The sequence below is a fragment of the Aulonocara stuartgranti genome, assembly GCF_965226115.1.
Source record: "Aulonocara stuartgranti genome assembly, chromosome: 23".
Classification (NCBI taxonomy): domain Eukaryota; kingdom Metazoa; phylum Chordata; class Actinopteri; order Cichliformes; family Cichlidae; genus Aulonocara; species Aulonocara stuartgranti.
Window position 1 is genome coordinate 7,871,684 of NC_138958.1, and position 20,459 is coordinate 7,892,142.

Here is a 20,459-nt window from a genome sequence, read left to right on the forward strand (position 1 = left end):
TTCATTAGTAAACGGCTCTTCGGTATTTAAAGGGTATCCTCTGTAGCTTTAATATAAATGTAAAAAAAAAGTTGGACTTTTAAATAACATGGTTTATCAGGCACTTATGCCTGAAAAAATATTTATTTTATTTATTTAACAAAACTAAATTATTATACATTTTTATAAACTACAGCAATTTATTATAAACTGCAATATCTTCAAACATTCATTGCTCACGTGTTAATGTTCAGTTAAGAAGGTTAAGTCTAAGTCTAAGTTAATGTCTGAAAGCATTTTGCTGAACAAAACAAAAGAAAACTAACCTGGGCTTGGGTTTTTCTAATTAAACCATTCTCAGAGTAAGGTGCTGGTGGTATGAGCTGATGTCTGATCTGAACTGATCCTCACAATTAATTATCTGTTCCTTCAGCTGCCACCATTTTAAAACTTACATATAGCCCTTTTATCATGTTTCGTCCCATGATTATAACCAAGTGTTTTGATCCCTAAGAAGGTTACACCAAATTTAATCGAAGAAAAGTTTTATTTGTGAAAATAACCACGGTAGGTCAAAATTTTAAGATTGTTAATACTTTATAATATTTCTGTGGTTTCTCAAATTTTGTTGCAATGCTCATTTTTCTAGAAAAAAAAGAACGTCTTTTTTCATTTTTATTTTACTTTCTAATCAAAATAGACGGCCATACATTATAATTACACCAGCAGTGAAAATGACACTATTGTTAAACAGTTTGAGAATGGATGTCAAATGAACTGGCCTACTGCATGGCTTGGGAATGTAAACATCGCAAAAAGGAGTCCAGGAATTTTGAACTTTTTACTACACACACACACACACACACACACACACACACACACACACACACACATATCTCTCTCTCTCTCTCTCTCTCTCTCTCTCTCTCTCTATATATATATATATATATATATATATATATATATATATATATATAATTTTACTTACCATGCCACAACTAAAGTAACCCATCCCACTGATGGGTTTCCTTTCTTTACTACAGTACGTCATTTTTTTGTAAGACCAGGTGAATGTGAAAAATTATTGTTCAAAATTGGAAAGAAAAGGGTCAGGACTTCTTTAAGTAGTGTTCAAAACTGCATTGAGCCCATTTAAATGACATCTCAGGCTGTTGTTCATCAGTTTAATAAATGGACTGTTTATGAAATGTGAACGTTTCCAGAATGCACTTAAACTTAAGTGAAAGGAAAGGGGAACAGCTGGGATTTTTTAAAATAAATTATTAAGCAATAGTTACATATGAAATTGGGCCTTGCGTCAAAATAAAATGATTTTCGTTTCCCTCTGCGCGCTCCCGCGAGAAGCATGCAGCGCTTGGCAGGCAGAAGTCGCCGTAACACCTGTGTCGGCGCTGTTGTGAGCGAAGCAAATCGTGACAGGCTAGTAGCAGCGGACTGTAAACATGGCGGCGTGCACAGCTACAGGGCTGTGCCGAAAACCCCGTTACTACTAGTCTGCTAGACAGAGACACCCCAAAAATGGAGACCGAAGAGGAGCAGCACATAACGACGCTCCTCTGTATGGGCTTCCCAGACCCCGACGTGATACGAAAAGCGCTCCGGCTGGCTAAGAATGACATCAACGAGGCAGTGGCGCTCTTGACGAACGAAAGCCCCGGACTCGGGTATGGATATGAACCGATGGAGAGTGGGCCTAACCCCGGCTTGGGCTCGAGTGGAGAGGGGGAAAACAGCGGGCGGACTGGCACAGGAGGGTTTGACCCTCCTCCAGCATACCACGACGTAGTGGATAGTGAGGTAAGAGAAACCTGTAGTTTTAGCAACCATGAATTGAAGCAGCGAGGGGAGGAAACCGGGCTAATTGCCGCTTGCAAGAAAGAGTGGGCTCGCCCATTTAACTGGCTAAACTTAGCATCTTCAGTGCTACATGCACCTAACGCGAACTGTCAGAGCAGGAGGTGAAATTCTGTTCGATACTAATGGAGAGGGCAAGAGAGTTGCCTGTGATTGATAAGCTTCGTTCCTTTAAAAATTGCGCTGAAAGCCTATTTTGAACATAAAAGCTAACGCGGTTAGCTTGTAGCAGGCTAGCTAACGTTAGTTTAGAGTTAAACGCGCCAGTAAGGGGACCAAGGTTAGGAGCACAGAGGCATCACTCTGGGGGATTGCAGTTAGAGATTTCAGCTGGGACCTCTGGTAACAGGTAAACAGCTCTATCAGCCAGTCAGCCTGCAGGCAGACAGTTTGATCTCTTATGTCTGCTTTGCATGTGTTAGCTAACGTTAGCTGGATGGTTATCAGACTGCTCCGCTCCTGTAGGAATTGCAGTCCACTCGAACCGGGCTTAGAGCGGTTTCGCAATTTCATTTTTAAGCATACGTGGCCATTTTGATTATTTTTCTATTCATAATGTCAGTTGTCATCATATGAGTAGCTATTTTTGTGTCATTCATTGATAATTCTTACATATTGCGTGTATGAGAAGGGTTGCAGTTGATTGAAAAATACCAGTCACTAGTTCTTTCACAGTAATTTACCTACCTACAGGTCTTAACACTTTGTCCTAATTTACGGCGTTTATGTGCTATTACAGTAAACCGCAGATGCCCATCTACATATGATTCACCTGACACCTTGAACACCTTAAACACAAACCTAACCTCAAACCCATTGCTTTTATAGATTTGCAAAAACTTAAGGCTATTGAAAGTGACCAGTCCTTCAATTTGTGAGGTTATTGATTCAGACTTGATAGCCACCTGTTGTGTCCCTTTGATTGTAGTGAGATGCTGTGATTGTGGGTCAATAGAATAAGTACACATAAACTACTGACCTGTTCCTGTTTACATCTGCTTTTTCTTCTACCCCGTTATCACGGTGGTGGTTTATTACAGGCTGTTTTAGTAAGTGTAATATAAACAACACTTGGCATTCACAGTGTGCAGAAAATAGAGCACACCCACAGGTCAATAAGAAGCCTATGTTTAAAAACATTCTAATAATGATGTTGTTACAGATTAATTTACCACCAAGTAACTCCTGTTATTTAATCCCATTTTCCCCCTGTTTGTTCATCTGCCAGAAAAAGTTAGAAGTACAATTTGAATCTTCTTCCAACCAAACATATTTGCTACTATTTACTAGTTGAGCATTTATTGTAATTGCTATATAAATGTGTCTGTGCGTGTGTGTGTGGCGTATTTGATATACTACAGAGAAATAAATCTCACTCATTCCTACAAAAATTCTAAAGTTATAGAGAATAATCCAAAGTTGGAAAGTGCTGTATTTGCCCTCTTCTCTTCCCTTGTTTCTTGTATTAATGTTCATGAAGGCTGTCATAGGTCTTTGGCCTCATGTCATGCTCCTAAATATAGCCCTGCAGTGTCCCTGACACACACAAACACGTTGCAGTTTTTGCAGAGGATCCCAGGAGGATTGCGGGTGCATAGTAACAGTGGCACTGAGTTACCTCATTGTCCAGGCCAGCCACACGCATGCAGTGCTTTTCAGCCTTTTCCCTCTAAAGCCCTTAAGTCTGGAAGCATTGAAAGTATTGGAGCCTAGTGCATGTTTCATGGTGATTTGTGGTTTTCCCTATATTGTACTTCTTTGAAACAGGGCATTGACTTGTGGTTAGGTAATTCTGCCAGTTGTGCTCTTTCATTGGGGTGTTTCCAAAGATCTGTATTAGTTTAGTCTTTCTCCAGCTTTTCTTCCTCTCATCTATCTGTCGTATTTAATTTTCTAAGAAAGGGAAGAGATGAAATATGATGCTCCTCCTTTATCCTTTATGCTTTATCTTTCCCTTTGCCTCCTCTTCTCCTCTCTGTGATTGATTAATAATATTTTCTCATATACATTGATATGCAGGACAGTCATGTACTGAATGCACTGACCACTGTTTATGTTAATATGTATATAACTATATTTAACTGTACCGCTAATTAATATTTATACTGTGCAGCTTCCACATGAGCAATGGTCTCTAATAGTTTGTTACAGTCATAATGTAGTGGAAGTTGAATCCTAGTGCGCAGTTGTAGTTTAACATAATTTCCAATGTAACACAGCAGGTCAAGCTTTATTAAATGGTTCAGTTAGAGCTGGGCGATAGAACGATAACGATATGTATCGCGATATAACTTTTACTCGATAGAGAAATTAAGCTATCGCGATAGACCTCGCCGCTCTTGTCCTCTTAAAATAAAAAAAATAAAAGTTTAGCCAATCCAAACTAAGTAGCGCAGCGCCGAACCAATCACAGCCGCAGCGTCACGTCGCGTGACTTGTTACGGTACAGCACAAGTGCCAAGCCGCACGTGTGTTTGTTTGGGAAGCAGCCAGCCGGTAATGGAGCCAGCGCGTAATGGAGGAAATGAGTGTGCCGACTAGAAAAATCAACCGAGCGTGACCGAAGAGAAAACAGATGATGGTTTCAATGCCGGAGAGATTGTCGAACGGAAGAGCCATAGGAGTTCCGTTGTGTGAAGGTATTTCGGCTATTTCAAGTCTGACAAAAAACAGAGTAGCGTGCACTGTAAATTGTGCCGAAAGCAAGTCTGGAAATACAATAAACTGGTGCATGCATCACACTGTGCGCCACGTTATTGTTTCGGTGAAAAGAATTTCTACAATACTGTTAATTCTACTCTCTGCAGTGTTTAAATGCTTACATATACACACAGTTACTGTCCGTCCACACATACGACTCGGTTCTTCTTCTATGCCCCAGCTTTGTTTACTTTTTCCCACCGAGGCTTCTAGACTTCTGATTGGCCAACATTTCGGTACGGTTAGGAATCTAGCGCCACCTGCTGCTTTGGCATGTTCATAGCAGCGTTTTCCTTCATTTCTGCCTTTATGTGTGGACGGGATTATTTTTTAAAACGAAAACGGAAAATCTCCGTTTTCAAAAATACCCGTGCACGTGTGGACGTAGCCTCAGTCTCTGACTGGAAGCGCTAATTCGTCATTCGGCTTTTGTCAGACTAAAGTAACTGTTAAAACTGTTTGAAAAGCTAAGCTATACAACAAGGAGAGATTGAGAATTTCCTTTTAGTTCTCAGTTTATTTGATATTGACAAAAGTTAGTCAGTTTTGTCTGTTCTTCTGTAACACAAACTAAGATTTATTTTTACAATTAATATTTTGTTTCTAAGTGGAATTGACAATTTAGTCTGTTTTGTTTGTTCTATTTTGAAACTTAAACGCTTTAGCGGCTGCCTTTTGTGTAGTTTGCAATATTTGCCTTTATTTATCTGAAAAAGTCTCATGTTCCTTAAGTACATCTACCCTGTTGAACTTATTATAGGAAATAAATATTTAAATCAAAACAAGCTGCTGATTATTTCACATTTTACTTGTGAGCAACGGCACATTTAAATCTTACAAATATAGTTATTTGGCTTATATCGTGATAGATATCGTTATCGCCTGAAATGAAAAAAACATATCGTGATATGAAAAAATCTCATATCGCCCAGCTCTAGGTTCAGTTATTACTTTAACATCTGCACCTAGTTTGCGCCATCCTTAAATGTTGAATGAATTGGCTGGGCAGCACTGTTTGAGAGGAAGAGGCTGTGAAGGTTAATCATAAATATACACTTGACCTCATGAATATGTAAGCAAGTTTATGGCATAAATAATTTACTAACCCTTTAACTGTTTTTGCTTTTACCACATAGACTCCTAGGCTTCACTGCCACTGCCTTCTTCTGTCTTCTTATTCCAGCTGAGCCTTAATTCTGCTCTGTGAATCATAACTACAGATGGTATAAAACTTGACTCTAAATGAGTTGAATTTTAGCTCTCTCTTTATTACCTGCTCAGGCATGACGCCATCATACAGCTAACAAGACAGTGTCATGTCATTTGGCAGGGTATTCATTGAACTTGACTGTCTAGCTCTCACACCCTGACTTACACATCACCACTCTTTAGACTTAATTGCTGCCAAAGGACTTACTAACAAGCACCTGCCTTAATTTGTTCTGAAAGCTTCTTGGGAGGAAATAGAAAGATAAAAATATTACAGAGATGAAGGGCAGATCATAGAGGAGAGGACACACTTTCCAAATGACTGCTATCGCTCCTCTCCCAGAGAGAGGAGAAGACTCAGGCATCATCCTGTCTGACTTTATCATCGCCAGAGGCCATTTGTATTATCCTAGCATCACACAGAGGACATTTGCAGTGTCATTATAAAACAATGGGATGAGCCGTATGAAATGCAGTCACCCTCTGCTTTATGTCACAATTTTGTTGTGTTTGTGTGTTACAGAGGAGCAATGATGAGAATGGGAACTGCTCTGGGGGAAGCATGGAGTTTCCCACCACCAACCTGTATGAACTGGAAAGTCGAGTCTTTACTGACCACTGGTCCATACCTTACAAGAGAGAGGAGTCCCTGGGCAAGTGTCTCATTGCCTCCTCCTGCCTTGCTCGACATGGTAAGACTGCGTGTGTGGAGGTGATGAAAATGTTGTTTTTAAGGTCTGCAGTAAACTACATTTGCGTTATTATGTGGGTGGCGTGTTTTGTTTGGACCATCGGGTGTTTTTCACATGTTGTTATTTCGGCCACTTGTGTCGCATGACTCAATATGTAACTAATCTGACAGCCAAAAATTCTCCAAGTTTAGATGTGTGAATCCAACTTCTCCTTCCCTGTCAGGTCTTGCTGACGCTGATGAGAATTGCAAGCGCTTTATGGATCGTTGCATGCCAGAGGCCTTTAAAAAGGTAAGCAAAAGAGAAACTGAAGTCAAGGTGCCTCTTTGAATATTTAGCATAACTGATTTACTTCCTTTCTACATGCCTTGTTCATTATCACCAGCTACTGACCAGCAGTGCCGTACACAAATGGGGCACAGAGATTCATGAGGGAATCTACAACATGCTCATGTTGCTGGTGGAACTGGTTGCAGAGAGGGTGAAGCAGGACCCTGTACCTGTAAACCTGATGGGAGTGTTGACCATGGTGCGTCGTCTCACTTAGTAATGTTTTCCTAAAATGATAGAAAACCTTCCTGTTACGATGCTTATGTATCTCATTTACTGTCTTTTTTCTTTTTATAATCACCTTATTCAAAATGTTATTAACCACTGTGGTTCAGTGTCATTCCATTTATTTTGGGTTTTGTTCAGCTTTACTAAAAAAAAAAAAGCTAATTTATTTCATACGTATGAGGGGAAATAAAAATAAATATTTATGATGTGTAATTCTTCTTACACGCAGGCCCTTAATCCTGACAACGAGTACCATTTTAAGAACCGGATGAAGGCCTGTCAGAGAAATTGGGCTGAAGTTTTTGGAGACGAGGCTAACATGTTTGCCGTCTCTCCAAGCAACGCCTATCAGAAAGTAAGACCAATTTGTCTGTGAAGCATTATAAGATTGTACTGTAGCATTGTAGTATTGTGCTGTATGTGTGGCAGTTAATCCAGATGCATTGGCAAGTATTTATATATGTTTACATGTTAAAGAATTTGTTTATGGTGTATAGTCATGTTCAAGGTTCAGACAGACCAATTCTTCAGTGTTGCATAACTGAGCCGCAGAGGGTCAAGAGACCATGGGTGGCTGACACACAGCAGCTGCTTGAAAACTTAATGTGTATGTCTCATGAGAATTTTCAGTGTCATTGCTGAAAGCATTTACTTAAATCATAGTGATCTGTTTCAGGAGCCCCATGGTTGGCTGGTTGATTTGGTGAATCGAGTGAGTAATAAACCACCACTTAGATATTGTCTCCATAAATATATACCAGAGTTATATCAGTTTTGCCTCATGTTTCCTTTCTCTCTGTAATTTTTGTCAAGTTTGGAGAGCTGGGAGGATTCACTGCCATCCAGACGAAACTCAACACTGAGGAAATTGAGATAGCTGTAAGAACTATTGTTTTTACGTCTTCTTATCATCTTTTTCCGGGCATTTCTTAAGACTGACAGAGTACTTTGAGACAGTCTATGCAGGCGAAAGGTCATCATGTTTGAACTCAGTGCTCTCAGCTGCACAGCGCTGAATGTCTCTCTCTCTTTCTTTCACTCTTTGTAATATTCACTTAAACACAAACACAGTCCTACATCCTCCTACTGTGTGATGGTTGAAATGCTCTGTTGTTTTATGTGTTCTGAGGCATCCTTGTACTGATGCTTCCTTCTGGGAACCTGGCCGGAACCTCAGCAGCGCATGGCCATTAATTCAGTGCGCGTGCATACACACACACACACCCTCTAACCATTAGCATTTTAATAAGGCAAAGACTCATTGCACACCACAGTTGCACTCTGCAGTTGCAGTGGGAGCTCAGCAGAGTGTGTAAGCCGTTAGATCCCTAACACACTAGAGGCACATTGGATGATGGTAAAAGTGAAAGTAAAAAAAAAAAACGAGTAGTGCTCACTTCTCTATTTACTACCAAGGGTGACACATTCATTTGTGTGCTTTGAGCAGGAAGGCATGTAGGGTGGAAGGGTAGAGTTGGAAGGTGGAGGAGAGGGAGATACTTGCAGAAGGCAGAGATGGAGGATAGTCAAAAAACTGACAGGAACACAGGAAGCTTTCATTAGCCTCTCTTGATTTAGCAGTGAATGACAAATGACAGCTGGGCTCTGGTATTCGATACTCATCCACGCATGTGTTAACAGTCACTCCCTCTCGCTCACATGCACTCATGTGTTTAAATGCAGGTTGATCTCTACCCTACACATTTTACATCAGGAGGAGTGATGTTGTGATGCCATAAAAAGTCTTGCACACATCTGTTAGTGAGTTTTAGCAATGCTTCAGAGTCAGTGAATTATTCTTAAGACAATCAAAGCTGGTGCTGATAAATTATTTTCCTCCCTTTCCTTTCTTTCTTGACTTGTTTATACTTTTTTTCATCTGTCCATGCAGTATGTATCTGCTCTAGTCCAACCCCTCGGAGTTTGTGCTGAATACCTTAACTCCAGTCTTGTCCAGGTGAGCTACCTTATCTACTCTCCCTGACACACACACTAAATGATGCTCACTATACATTTCTACCTTAAAACAATGTCTTAGCCCTTTAATGGCCCCTTGTAGGATAAAGTGAGGACTGGCCTATGTGTCCTAAGCTGATTTCGATTAGTGTCAGACACTTGGGTTGGGATACTTATGCACAGCTCTCACATGTAGCACCCAGAAGGATATTATCAAGTTCAGACACATTCAAACTACTGTGTTTTAAGCAAAGGAGCTAACTGGATCAAGGCAGCATACACTCACTGGTGGGCATTATGATTGCTGGTAAATCTAGTTTTCCTTCTATTTGCACTTCAAAGTCACAGAGACTTTGTACCAGGAAGCTGCCGGGTTAAAAACCTGCTAATGTCTAATCTGACTGTGCTGATATTTATGTTCTCACATGGATCTCTGCTGGGTGGTAGAGAAGTTCAAGGCTGCAGTGCATAATATGTGACAGGGTGTTACATACACTTTTAACATCTAATGTTAAAAATGGTCCTCTTAAAAATAGCAGTACAGGTATGTACACACATGGACACACAGTTGTAGAATCTGGCCTGTAATTGCTTTTTTTTCCTCTGCCAGTAATATATATGTGTATATACATTGTTTGTCTGTGGCTCCGTAGTTTTGTTCCAGTGATAAAATCATCGCTTGTGTTTATTACATGACACTTCTACCCCATTCTGATTTATATTCTATTTTTATTTGCTGTATCCTCTTACTGTTTTGCTGCTCCAGTGGTCCATTTACCCCACAGGGATCAACACAGTTTCATATTGTTTTTCCTAGCCTATGCTGGATCCAGTCATCCACAAGATGATCACATATGTACAAAACCTGGAGGAGAAGGACCTTAAAGATAAGGTAGTGATTTATACCTCCTTATAATTTTAAGAAAAAGAGGACAGAGATGAATGTGTTCACTGCCCTCTTAGTTGTGCTACCCAGTAAATTTGAGTTCAGAATGAATATGGGACTGGTGACTTTTGTTGGCACCTGCTAGATCATATAGTATGAATAAACTGTCTTAGAAGACTATGGTAAGTGCAAACACTGCTCATCTTGAGTTCAGGAAACTAAATTAGTGTGGAAATGGTTCTTTTATTGAAACTTCACAAGAATTTTATGACTCAGTCAAATGTTATTCAACCCTAGCGTCTGGTGAGCATCCCGGACCTGCTGTCAGCCATCAAGCTATTGTGTATGAGGTTCCAGAGGGAGTTGGTTACTGTGGTAGATGATCTCCGGCTGGATACGCTTCTACGTATGCTCAAAACACCCCACTTCTCCACTAAGATGAACTCCCTCAAAGAGGTCAGCTCAAAAAGAAGATTTTAAAGTATTTCTTTCTGAGTGCTTCCATTTCTGAGCTCATGTCAGACTATTTTTGTATGCTTGTCTCTCAGGTGACAAAGTTAATAGAAGAGAGCACGGTTTCAAAGTCTGTGAAAAACGCCATTGACACAGATAAACTGCTGGACTGGCTTGTAGAGAACTCTGTCCTGTCAATAGCACTGGAAGGTAACGATGTTTGTTAAAACATAACTTACTAGAGTTTTGATGAGTGCTTGGCAAAACACACAGACATAGTTAAACGTAGTCACCACTGACATAAATTTAAACTGAGAAATCGGGAAATTAAGATTTCAGTTTAACTTTGGCTGATTCATTCTTTTTGTTCCAGGTAACATTGATCAAGCTCAGTACTGTGAGAGGATTAAGGGAATCATTGAGCTGCTGGGGAGTAAACTGTCACTAGATGAACTCTCCAAGATCTGGAGAATACAGGTAAGAACCATTTATATCTCAACTGCATGTGTTATTACATATTTATTATTCATTCTGATCGGTTTTATCTATTTATAACTCTTAAAGAAAATCAGTAAACTGCACTGAGTGCTTTTATATGTGCATATCTGTAAGTATGTGACAAATACCTGTCAGCTCAGTGGATGTATTGATTTCTTTTTGTGTGTGACCATCTCAGGCGGGTCAATCATCAACTGTAATAGAAAATATTCATACAATAATTGCTGCTGCTGCTGTGAAGTTCAGCTTTGACCAGCTCACTCACCTCTTCGTTCTCATACAAAAGGTCAGCGCTCACTCTCTGACATTTTGATAAAATAGGTTATATTTGAAGAGATTTCTACATGTGTGCGTGATATTTATGTTAACATGTTTGCATGATATTTAGAGCTGGGAAGTTGAGAGTGACCGTGTAAGGCAAAAGCTGCTCAGCCTGATCGGGAGGATAGGCAGAGAAGCTCGCTCTGAAACCACAACAGGAAAGGTATGCTGTGTAAATGTCTTTTTGTCAAAGGTAGGCTCATTCAAAAGTAATTGGAGAAAAAACAGGTAAAGATATTGTGAAAGGTTTTGATATAAGGATGTTCCCTTGAGTCAACCTTGTCCTTGTGTGTGTATCTGTCCAGGTGCTAGAGGTGCTGTGGGAACTGGCTCACCTCCCCACCTTGCCTACCAGTCTAGTTCAGCAGGCACTGGAGGAGCACCTGGGGATTCTGAGCGATGCCTACGCTGTTAAGGAGTTGGTGAAACGCAGTTACATTATTAAATGCATTGAAGACATTAAGAAGGTGAGACAGACAAAGTATAGTATTTTCTTTGTTTACTTGGGCTCTTGTTGGGGTTTAGCATTTCACTGAGCCGGTGCTTTAAAGGTGTTGTTTATTTTGTACACACACAAAGAAAAAACTGGGAGCATTTGTCACGAATCTTAAAACTGCAGCTCAGCAGTTTTAATGAAACACTAGACAGATCTACTAGATATCTAGGTCTTTTTCTGCCTTCAGTAACAGTTTTACTGCATGTTAGCATTCCCTTATAAGTTTGTCAAACTCTTGCAATACAGTGTACCCCACTGTAATGAAGGGAGTCTTTCTTTTTAAACAAGTACCCATCTATCTAGAATAATTTATTTTTAAACTTTTTTTATTAGTTTATATTTTTGTCATTGTCTGCATCTGTAGCACCCTCTGTGGGTATCTGTAAATGCAGGTTTTATAATTAGTTGATTTGCTGATACAGTCAGTTAATGACTATATTGTGAAACAGTGGTGTGACTGAACTGTTAAGTAAACTACTCTCAAAGTGTGGAAAATGTGGTAGATAACGTTATAAACTGCAAGTATGTGAGGAATTTATGCTTCATCTTGCCTTTTCTAAATGTGTACTTTATATGTCATTAATAACTGTGTCAGTAAATTGGTACTGCACATCCTGGCTGTCCAACATGACAAACTGGTTCACCCTAGAGAGGACACACGCAGATGCTCATACTAAACGTGGCATATGTTCAATAGTCCTGGTGAGCCTCAGGATTCTGTCTTAAATGCTCAATTTCTGATATTTTTATTCTACTTTGAAATCTTTGTGATATATTTAATATGGTCTTCTCAGCAGCTTCACCCACCTGCTATTCAGATCTTTTTCCTTTTTGTTTCTCTGTTTATTCTTTTGTTAATTTCGTATGACAGTTAATAAGAAGAAAATAGGCTTTAAGGGAGGGGGAAGGGAACTAAAACTGACAGTGGACAAACTGAGCCACAGTACAAGAAATGGAAATTGGCATGATATATCAGTTGCATGTATGCTTTTCCTATTTTGAAATTATATACAATAACCATATTTTAAAATGACTGCTGGACTGACTGTTGCCACACATGGAAGAAAATATGTGTGTCATCCTTGGAAATCCTGCTTGTTATTTGTGTACAAATATCCCACTTCAAATGATATGTATGTCTCTAGAACTTCACTCAGGAAGACAGTAAAGGCAACGAGACTCATAGCTCATTTCTTATTGGCACTTGGGGCAAGAAGAAATCTAACTCACTGGCCAAATTAAAAGAGGTATCCATTATGATTTATATTTCCACTGACTGGTGTGTATCCAATCTTGCTGCTTCAGTCCTGGCATCCAATCGTGGAGGAGGGGGTTTGACCACAAAGGGGTTTCGTTGGTCTCAGGTTGATAATTTCACAGATGATTGCAACATGAGGTTGTTTGACCAGGTGTATGTTAATCTTCTGCTTGCCTCACTAAGAGGGCTTTGGCACTCGCTAATGATTACACAGTGGTGTTGGTCTTGTCTTGGGTGAACGCTTGTGGAAATAAATGAGTGATTTATCTGCTGGATGACTGGTTAGCTTTGGTGGAAATTTTTTACTCATGCGAGGACTCTAATCAGAACCATGGATACCCAAGTGAGGCTTTTGTTTGATATTTGGCCTTTCACATTAACCCTCATCCTACCAGCATATTTGACATACATAGACCTGGGGTCCTTGGGGGCAGCAAGGATCATTAATTGCTATTGTGACTACCAGTCACAATAGCAAGATTATAATACTAGCAATATTTTTTTCTGCTCAAAGCATTATTAGTTATGTGTCCTATGTCATCTAAAAAGTAGATCATTATTAGATTTTTGTAAAATTGCATTTTATCGCCCAATCCACACTAAATACTCAAAAGCTTAATTGATTCTGATATTCCTTAGTTTTCAGTAATTTTAAGTAAACATCAATTGTATTGTAGTTATATGACGAAAGCTGCTGGATCTATTTTGATCCCAATATAAAATAATTGAAATAATTTCTCCAATGCATTCTGGGTCTTCCCCAAAGTCTCCATTATGTGCTCAAAACACATCACCTAGGAGGGGGTTCTACTCTTACCTTTTCTCAATGACCAAGCTCCTTGCTCTGTTTCTGAGGCTGAGTACGAATCCTCTTCAGAAGAAACTGATTTCCACTGCTTGCATCTGTGATCTTATTCTTTCATTTACCGTACTACCCAGAGCTTGTGAACATAGCTGTACTTTTGCTTTCACTCTCAGCTCTCTTTTCACCACAACAGATCGGCATAGCATCCACTTCACTGCCAAGACCCCACCAATATGTCTGCCAATCTCCTTTTCCAGTCTCCTCTCTCTTGTGAACAAACCCCAAGATATTGAAAGTCCTCCACTTGGGGCAGCAGTTTGTGCCCAAGAAGGAGTCGGCGTCCCAACTAATTCACACTCGGCATCAGATTTGATGCATAAATATGAACAGAACTGGTAACAAAGAGCAGCTCTGGAAGGGATCAGCACCCAATGAGAGAGACTGACTTATTGCTGGCAACACAAAACCTAAAGCTAAACCCTTACTATAGGCAGTTATAGCATACAGTTTGCGTCATCATCAGCGCGTGCTGGCATGTAAAAGGAGGAACAAAAAGTTGCTAGCTTCCTGTCTGTGTTTCGGGAGCAAAGTAACACCTTTTTCAAGTAGATTCTTCCAGCACAGTGTTGGACAGGCACATCAGCAGTAGAGGTTTCTTAACTCCAGGAGACTCATTCTTGCTCAAATCAACTGGTGTTTGCAATATAGCAGTAACATAACCAGAGCATTCCCCAGCTGTTTCAAGCAGATTTGGCGATGTTGCTAACGTTCTGAAAACTTTCAGTGTGGGAAGTTTCCCCATACAGACAATGAATGCAGCAATGCCATTCTTGTTCTTTAAAATGACTAACAGAGTTCCGCTTGGTGGCTAGGTAAATTAATTTAGGACCCATGGCAACCATTACCTGAGATAAGTAGTTCCTGCATAGGTGCAAATGGGTACTTTTGACTGAAATCCCTCATGACTCCAAAATATTTGTATTTTTTAAAAAGTGTTCATCAAAGCAGAGACAGGAAACAGATTTTAAATCATTATCAACGTCATTTAAAAAAACAAAAAGCAAACCTGAAACACTAGGATGAGGGTTAAAAGTGGCAGATTTGATCTTCCGTGGTTTAAATCTCTGGCTCTGATTTTCCTTTTTCCCTTCTTGTTTTAACAACGCCCTTAATTACAAAAATAGTAAGTCTACGATGACAAAACAGTTACATAAAATGAAAAGTGATTCATAAAGATCATCGCTGACCTCTATTTTTGTAACAAGCGTCTGTGTTTGCTTTGTGATTTAGTAAATATCATCATCTGATATGCACGCATGTGTATCTATTTATCTCAACAGGCTTCACAGCAGAGCAGTCCACAGGCGGTCTGGGTTGTTCCTGCTCTCCGTCAGCTGCATGAGATAACCCGTTCATTCATCAAGCAGACATACCAGAAACAAGACAAGGTGACACATAAAAACATATATAAATGCACACCTGAATAATCTGCTCTACGTTGTGTTTAAGTTAACATTCCCTCTGTCTCCCAACAGAGCATCATCCAAGACTTGAAGAAGAATTTTGAGATTGTCAAACTAATCACAGGATCCCTTGTATGCTGCCATCGACTTGCCGTGACAGCTGCTGGTAACAGCGGCCTCTCAGGCTCAACCCTGGTAGATGGACGATACACCTACCAGGAGGTATGTCTGTCTTTTTAATTTAAAGGTGACCTATAATGCTCATTTCCAACCCTATAGAATCCATGGACTCGCTACTAGATTAGCAATGCATGACTCATATTTCAAAATAATCCTCATTCATTTCACACTGGGTCATGCTAATTCAACCATTGTCTAAAACAGGCTGTTTTAGCTCCCTCACAAACAAAAGATTTAAACAGCATGTGGGAACAGTTTACATTCTCACAGCTAGAGCTGTGTGCGTGAGATGGCCATATTAGGGATATTCGCTCTCACTGACATCAAAAAGTGATGTCAGTGAGACATCCCTGAGAGCTTTTCTTGATCAAACCCAGAGTTCCTCTCTGATATATCCCATCCTGCTGGGCTTGAAGCTGCTCTCTTTTATCACAGTGATTCACAGAAATTTGAATATTTACAAACCTCAAAATCCAGGTTAGATACTCCAACTTTTTTTTTTAACCCAGGACGTTTTTCGTGATCAAACTGTCATCATTGTAAAAACAAACACAGCAATGTGGTTTCATCCTCAGATCAGTTTAATGTATAATAAGAACATGTGCCTGCCTTATAACAGTGTGACTCTTTGAATATAAAGGCAAATGTCAGGCTGCAGTAACTTAACATTTACTGTTTAAATAAAGAAAATCTATATACAGCGACACATAAGAGACTGATCAGTAAACAGTCATTTATCATCCTGTGATCCACCACAGTAATGAACACTCAGGTTACTGTTAGCTTCATGCAGGGAAATGTGTGAATATTTATTACTGAGGATGATTTTGATAGTGTTGAAATTACATTGTTGAATATAGGCTGCACAAGAGTTAAGTTAAAATATTTACACACTTTGATACCCAGATATTAAATGCTGCTGAGTAAGATTTGTAAATGTATAATAGATAAAGGAAAAATATTTTAAAAAATAAGATAAAAACCTCAACATCTTTTCTACTGCTAATGACCAAAACCATTATTAAGGGATTTGACTAGTGACTATAGCTTCATAAGTAAAATATCTGCTGGATGCATATTTTCCATAGTTCCTGTCTCCTCTGTTTGCCCCCCCAGGTTACAACTGAATAAATGTATTTAAAAATCAAATAAAATGTGTAAATGACCTGAGTACACTGACTAAAACGTAATAGCCTTCTGCTCCTCCTGGGAGCTGTATTGCTGGATATTTTGATTAATTGCATAATTAGAAATTAATGTGGGTAATATGCAAGTTTCCCTTAGCTGGAATGAGGTTTACACCTGAAGAACATAATGTTACATATTGATAGTGTTACAAGATAACACAGTTCTCTTTCAATATGTCTTTAGTATCTGGACAGCCACCTGCGCTTCCTGGCCTTCTTTCTCCAGGAAGCTAGCCTCTACCTGGTCTGGAACAGAGCCAAGGAGCTGTGGGAGTGCCTGGTGTCAGGGCCGGATGTTTGTGAACTTGACCGTGAGGTATAAAAACAGTCATTGCAAATGAAACCTTGCCTTTGGCCATTTGTTTATCATTGCAGCCTCCTTTCTCTGGATAACTGATCTGGAGGAATGCACAAACTTTACCTCTTCCTTTTAAAGCACAATAAAAGGAATGTTCATACAAGTTTTAAATACAGAGCAAGCTGGCAAGAAAGTGACATCCATTCTGTTTAGGTTTCTCAATGTATCATCCAGTAAAGTTTAGCTTTATCAAGTGCTTCTTTGTATGAGAACAAAAAAAACAACAAAAGGACGGAAAGAACTGGAGGCAGGTTTCTGCCCTTTCCAATAGTATGAGATCATTCTGGGCACAAGTGGTTAGAATCAAATGTTTAACTACCTCCAGCCTTTAACAGATCATTCATTTAGTCTTTGTGTTAGGCTCAGTTTGGTAGAACTCAAGCCAGTCCATCTCATTTGTCTCTAAAATTCACTGTAACTGAGATTAACACAGTGTGTTTCTGTGTGTGCAGATGTGTTTTGAGTGGTTCACAAAAGGGCAACATGACCTTGAGAGTGATGTTCAGCAGCAACTCTTCAAGGAGAAGATCTTAAAACTGGAACCCTATGAAATCACCATGAATGGTGAGAGATACTCTATGGTGATACATTATTGACCCACAGCAGTGGATTATAAATATGTATTTAACATGTTTTGTATGTGTTTCAGGTTTTAATCTTTTTAAGACCTTCTTTGAGAATGTCAACCTTTGTGATCATCGACTAAAACGCCAAGGAACTCAGCTGGTCAGCTTTCATTTTCTCTCTTTTGATCCTTAGTACACAGTGAACCATTCAGCGTGCAAAGGAAAAGAATACTGAAATACATCTTGGTTGACATTTAGATTTAAAGTATTATGTGCTTTGATTTCAGTGTGTGGAGCGCATTGACTTGGCAGGGATGGACTTTATCTGGCGCATCGCCATGGAGACCCCTGATGAAGAAATAGCCAATGAAGCAATCCAACTGATTATTACATATAGCTACACCAACCTCAATCCCAAGATGAAGAAGGTTTGAGTATATTTTTGCATTTATTGCTCTGGCCTCTTAATTTTAGCACTGCTTCTAAAGAGAGTGGAAGTGTCATTTAACAGGACAGTTCACATTAAAATCAGCAGCAATGTCTCTTTACATGATCCCAAAAAAAGTCATTACCTTTATTGTGAGCAGTTTGGTGTTGGAATTAATTCCTTTCTAATGAACCTATTACTTTGAATCCCCAAAAGGATGTGCTCTCTGGTTCCTTTATATTCTAGACAAGGCAGTCATCTCTTTTCCCTCTATCCAAAACTGGGAAACTCAAAGCAGAACAATTTAGGTGGATAAGTTACACGGACCAGAGGGAATATGCATATTTTATCCTGGGAAGAATTTTCCTTTTAAGATGCTGCAGACTGCCTATTGTTTTCACTCCTCACTTTGATGAGAAATGATCAGAAGTATTCCAATAATAAAAATTGAATTACTGCTTTGTGGCTGTTTTTGAAACAAAGAAATCACACGCAGAAATAAATCTTCCTCCTCACAGGATTCTGTGTCTTTGCACAAGAAGTTCATTGCTGATTGCTACAAACGACTAGAGGTAAGCTGTTGAATATGTTACTAGCATGATTGTGCCATTTCACAGAAAGTGGGATCCAGCAGCACATTTCTTGTTCTTCTTTTAGGCAGCCAGTTCGGCACTGGGTGGGCCTACTTTGACACATGCTGTTACTAAAGCAACCAAGATGCTGACAGCCACGGCCATGCCGACTGTGGCCACATCTGTACAATCACCATCCAGGTACAGAGGGGGGTTTGGGTAAGAACATAGTTACTAAACCTATTAAAATACATTTGTGTTTATATAATTTATCTTGCATGTTAGTGATGGATAAAATGTTTTGAGTATAAATATGCTTGTTATTGTTGAGACGCTTCTGTGAATTTCCACCTCCAGATCCACTAAGCTGGTGATAATTGAAAGACTGCTGCTGTTGGCTGAGCGCTATGTCATCACTATAGAGGTAAGCTGTGCACTCTGTCTTCAAGGTTTCATTACACGTGTAAATAAAAATGATTATGCTATAATGGTTTTTTTTAACCTCATGTTTTTTGTGTAGGATATGTACTCAGTTCCTCGCACTATTCTACCTCACGGGGCCTCTTTCAATGGACACCCTGTCACTCTTCACATCACCTACGAGTCAACCAAAGACACTTTTACCTTAGAGGTATTATAAACTTCTGCCCTTTTGTGCACAGTTCAGGTCTTCAGAGGAAATGGCTAATTTTACTCGTCTGTCTGTTGTACAGACTCACAGTAATGAAACAGTAGGAAGTATCCGGTGGAAGATATCTGAGCACTTGAGCTGTCCGGTGGATAATGTCCAAATCTTTGCCAATGATAGTGTGGTAAGTGTTGATGATTCAGTGCAGTGCCTGTCTGGGGAAGGTCGTCCACTATCCTGTTGTGTGTCCTTGAACAAAATTAATTTTGTTTTGTTTTTTCTCTCACATTGTCCTTTTACTGCACCTCCAACGTGTATTAGTTGACCATGAATCGAGACCATAAGCTGCTGTCTCAGCTTGGCTTTAGCGATGAGCAGAGCTTAACTGTGAAGAGCTCAGGCACTGGCACTCCCTCTGGCAGCTCCGAGTCCTCAGCCTCTGCCTCCAGCAGTTCCAGCTCTGCTGTCTTCAACTCTGCTTATGCCCTAGAGCAGGTACCATCATAGACATGGTTAGAACTGCAAATTGTGCATCCATTAAACTTTCCGCTGGTTCTAATGCAAAGTGCGTACATTTCTGTGTCTCTAGGAGAAGTCTCTGCCTGGAGTTGTGATGGCTTTGGTCTGTAATGTGTTTGAGATGCTTTACCAGCTAGCAAACCTTGATGAGTCCAGGTAAGGTAATATTTCTTCCATATGACAACAGAAGACGCTATTTAGCTATTTACATCACCTCATTTTGAAGCAATTTGTGTAGATACAAAAATGCATAAAAACATAGACAGAGACTCTTGCATGCATGTTTAGCTGGGTAAAAAGTGATTGGTAATTAATATTTAAGTCACTACTATTTCATAATTCATGTATTAAGACCAAAGGCAGTTAATAACCCTTTTTATGTATTTGGATATTTCTTGTACTTTCCAGGATCACTCTGCGTGTGAGGAAGTTGCTGCTGCTCATTCCAACAGATCCTGAAGTACAGGATGCACTTGACAACTTTGTTCCCAAAGAATCCAGCGTCTGGAGCCATCAGGTTACTTGAACTCTTTTCTTATTAACAGTGCTTAATGCAGAACGATAAACCTCTGAAATTTTTAATTTTCTGCTTTTGGAGGAGGGTTTATTATAAGTCTAAACAAATTTCTCTTGTGTGCATTTCTTTGCCTTATCCGTTGTCTGAGGGAGTTATTTTCTATCTTTTGTGTATCTTTTCTCTAGAAAACGCTCTTCACCCTCGGCCAGGGTGCAGGCTCTCGTTCTCCTTCTATGTCCTCCAAGCAGCAACATCAGCCCAGTGCTGCTTCCATCTTGGAGTCCCTTTTTAGATCTTCAGCCCCTGGCATGTCCACATTCAGAGTGCTATACAACCTTGAGGTATATTTAAACGTA

The 20,459-nt window shown here is 39.7% G+C and overlaps 1 protein-coding gene across 4 annotated transcripts in view; it reads left to right on the top strand.

Annotated features, from left to right (window-relative positions):
- Nucleotides 1-1,348: 1,348 nt before the first annotated feature.
- The window catches only part of usp24 (ubiquitin specific peptidase 24), a 34,905-nt gene continuing 15,794 nt past the window's right edge, over nucleotides 1,349-20,459 (top strand). The window contains exons 1-31 of one of the 4 annotated variants that reach the window (XM_082523387.1): nucleotides 1,349-1,797; nucleotides 6,287-6,455; nucleotides 6,679-6,746; nucleotides 6,841-6,984; nucleotides 7,243-7,368; nucleotides 7,690-7,725; nucleotides 7,827-7,892; nucleotides 8,905-8,970; nucleotides 9,787-9,861; nucleotides 10,153-10,311; nucleotides 10,404-10,518; nucleotides 10,682-10,785; nucleotides 10,985-11,092; nucleotides 11,195-11,290; nucleotides 11,433-11,594; nucleotides 12,769-12,870; nucleotides 15,027-15,134; nucleotides 15,222-15,371; nucleotides 16,701-16,832; nucleotides 17,327-17,438; nucleotides 17,524-17,600; nucleotides 17,728-17,868; nucleotides 18,386-18,439; nucleotides 18,525-18,658; nucleotides 18,797-18,863; nucleotides 18,960-19,070; nucleotides 19,153-19,251; nucleotides 19,389-19,562; nucleotides 19,657-19,742; nucleotides 19,995-20,103; nucleotides 20,289-20,444. In XM_082523387.1, coding sequence (XP_082379513.1) covers nucleotides 1,519-1,797; nucleotides 6,287-6,455; nucleotides 6,679-6,746; nucleotides 6,841-6,984; nucleotides 7,243-7,368; nucleotides 7,690-7,725; nucleotides 7,827-7,892; nucleotides 8,905-8,970; nucleotides 9,787-9,861; nucleotides 10,153-10,311; nucleotides 10,404-10,518; nucleotides 10,682-10,785; nucleotides 10,985-11,092; nucleotides 11,195-11,290; nucleotides 11,433-11,594; nucleotides 12,769-12,870; nucleotides 15,027-15,134; nucleotides 15,222-15,371; nucleotides 16,701-16,832; nucleotides 17,327-17,438; nucleotides 17,524-17,600; nucleotides 17,728-17,868; nucleotides 18,386-18,439; nucleotides 18,525-18,658; nucleotides 18,797-18,863; nucleotides 18,960-19,070; nucleotides 19,153-19,251; nucleotides 19,389-19,562; nucleotides 19,657-19,742; nucleotides 19,995-20,103; nucleotides 20,289-20,444 — 3,585 coding nt within the window. In that variant the 5' untranslated portion in view covers nucleotides 1,349-1,518. The remainder of the gene's footprint in view (nucleotides 1,798-6,286; nucleotides 6,456-6,678; nucleotides 6,747-6,840; nucleotides 6,985-7,242; nucleotides 7,369-7,689; nucleotides 7,726-7,826; nucleotides 7,893-8,904; nucleotides 8,971-9,786; nucleotides 9,862-10,152; nucleotides 10,312-10,403; nucleotides 10,519-10,681; nucleotides 10,786-10,984; nucleotides 11,093-11,194; nucleotides 11,291-11,432; nucleotides 11,595-12,768; nucleotides 12,871-15,026; nucleotides 15,135-15,221; nucleotides 15,372-16,700; nucleotides 16,833-17,326; nucleotides 17,439-17,523; nucleotides 17,601-17,727; nucleotides 17,869-18,385; nucleotides 18,440-18,524; nucleotides 18,659-18,796; nucleotides 18,864-18,959; nucleotides 19,071-19,152; nucleotides 19,252-19,388; nucleotides 19,563-19,656; nucleotides 19,743-19,994; nucleotides 20,104-20,288; nucleotides 20,445-20,459) is intronic. The other 3 variants (XM_082523388.1, XM_082523389.1, XM_082523390.1) reach the window with 3 other exon arrangements.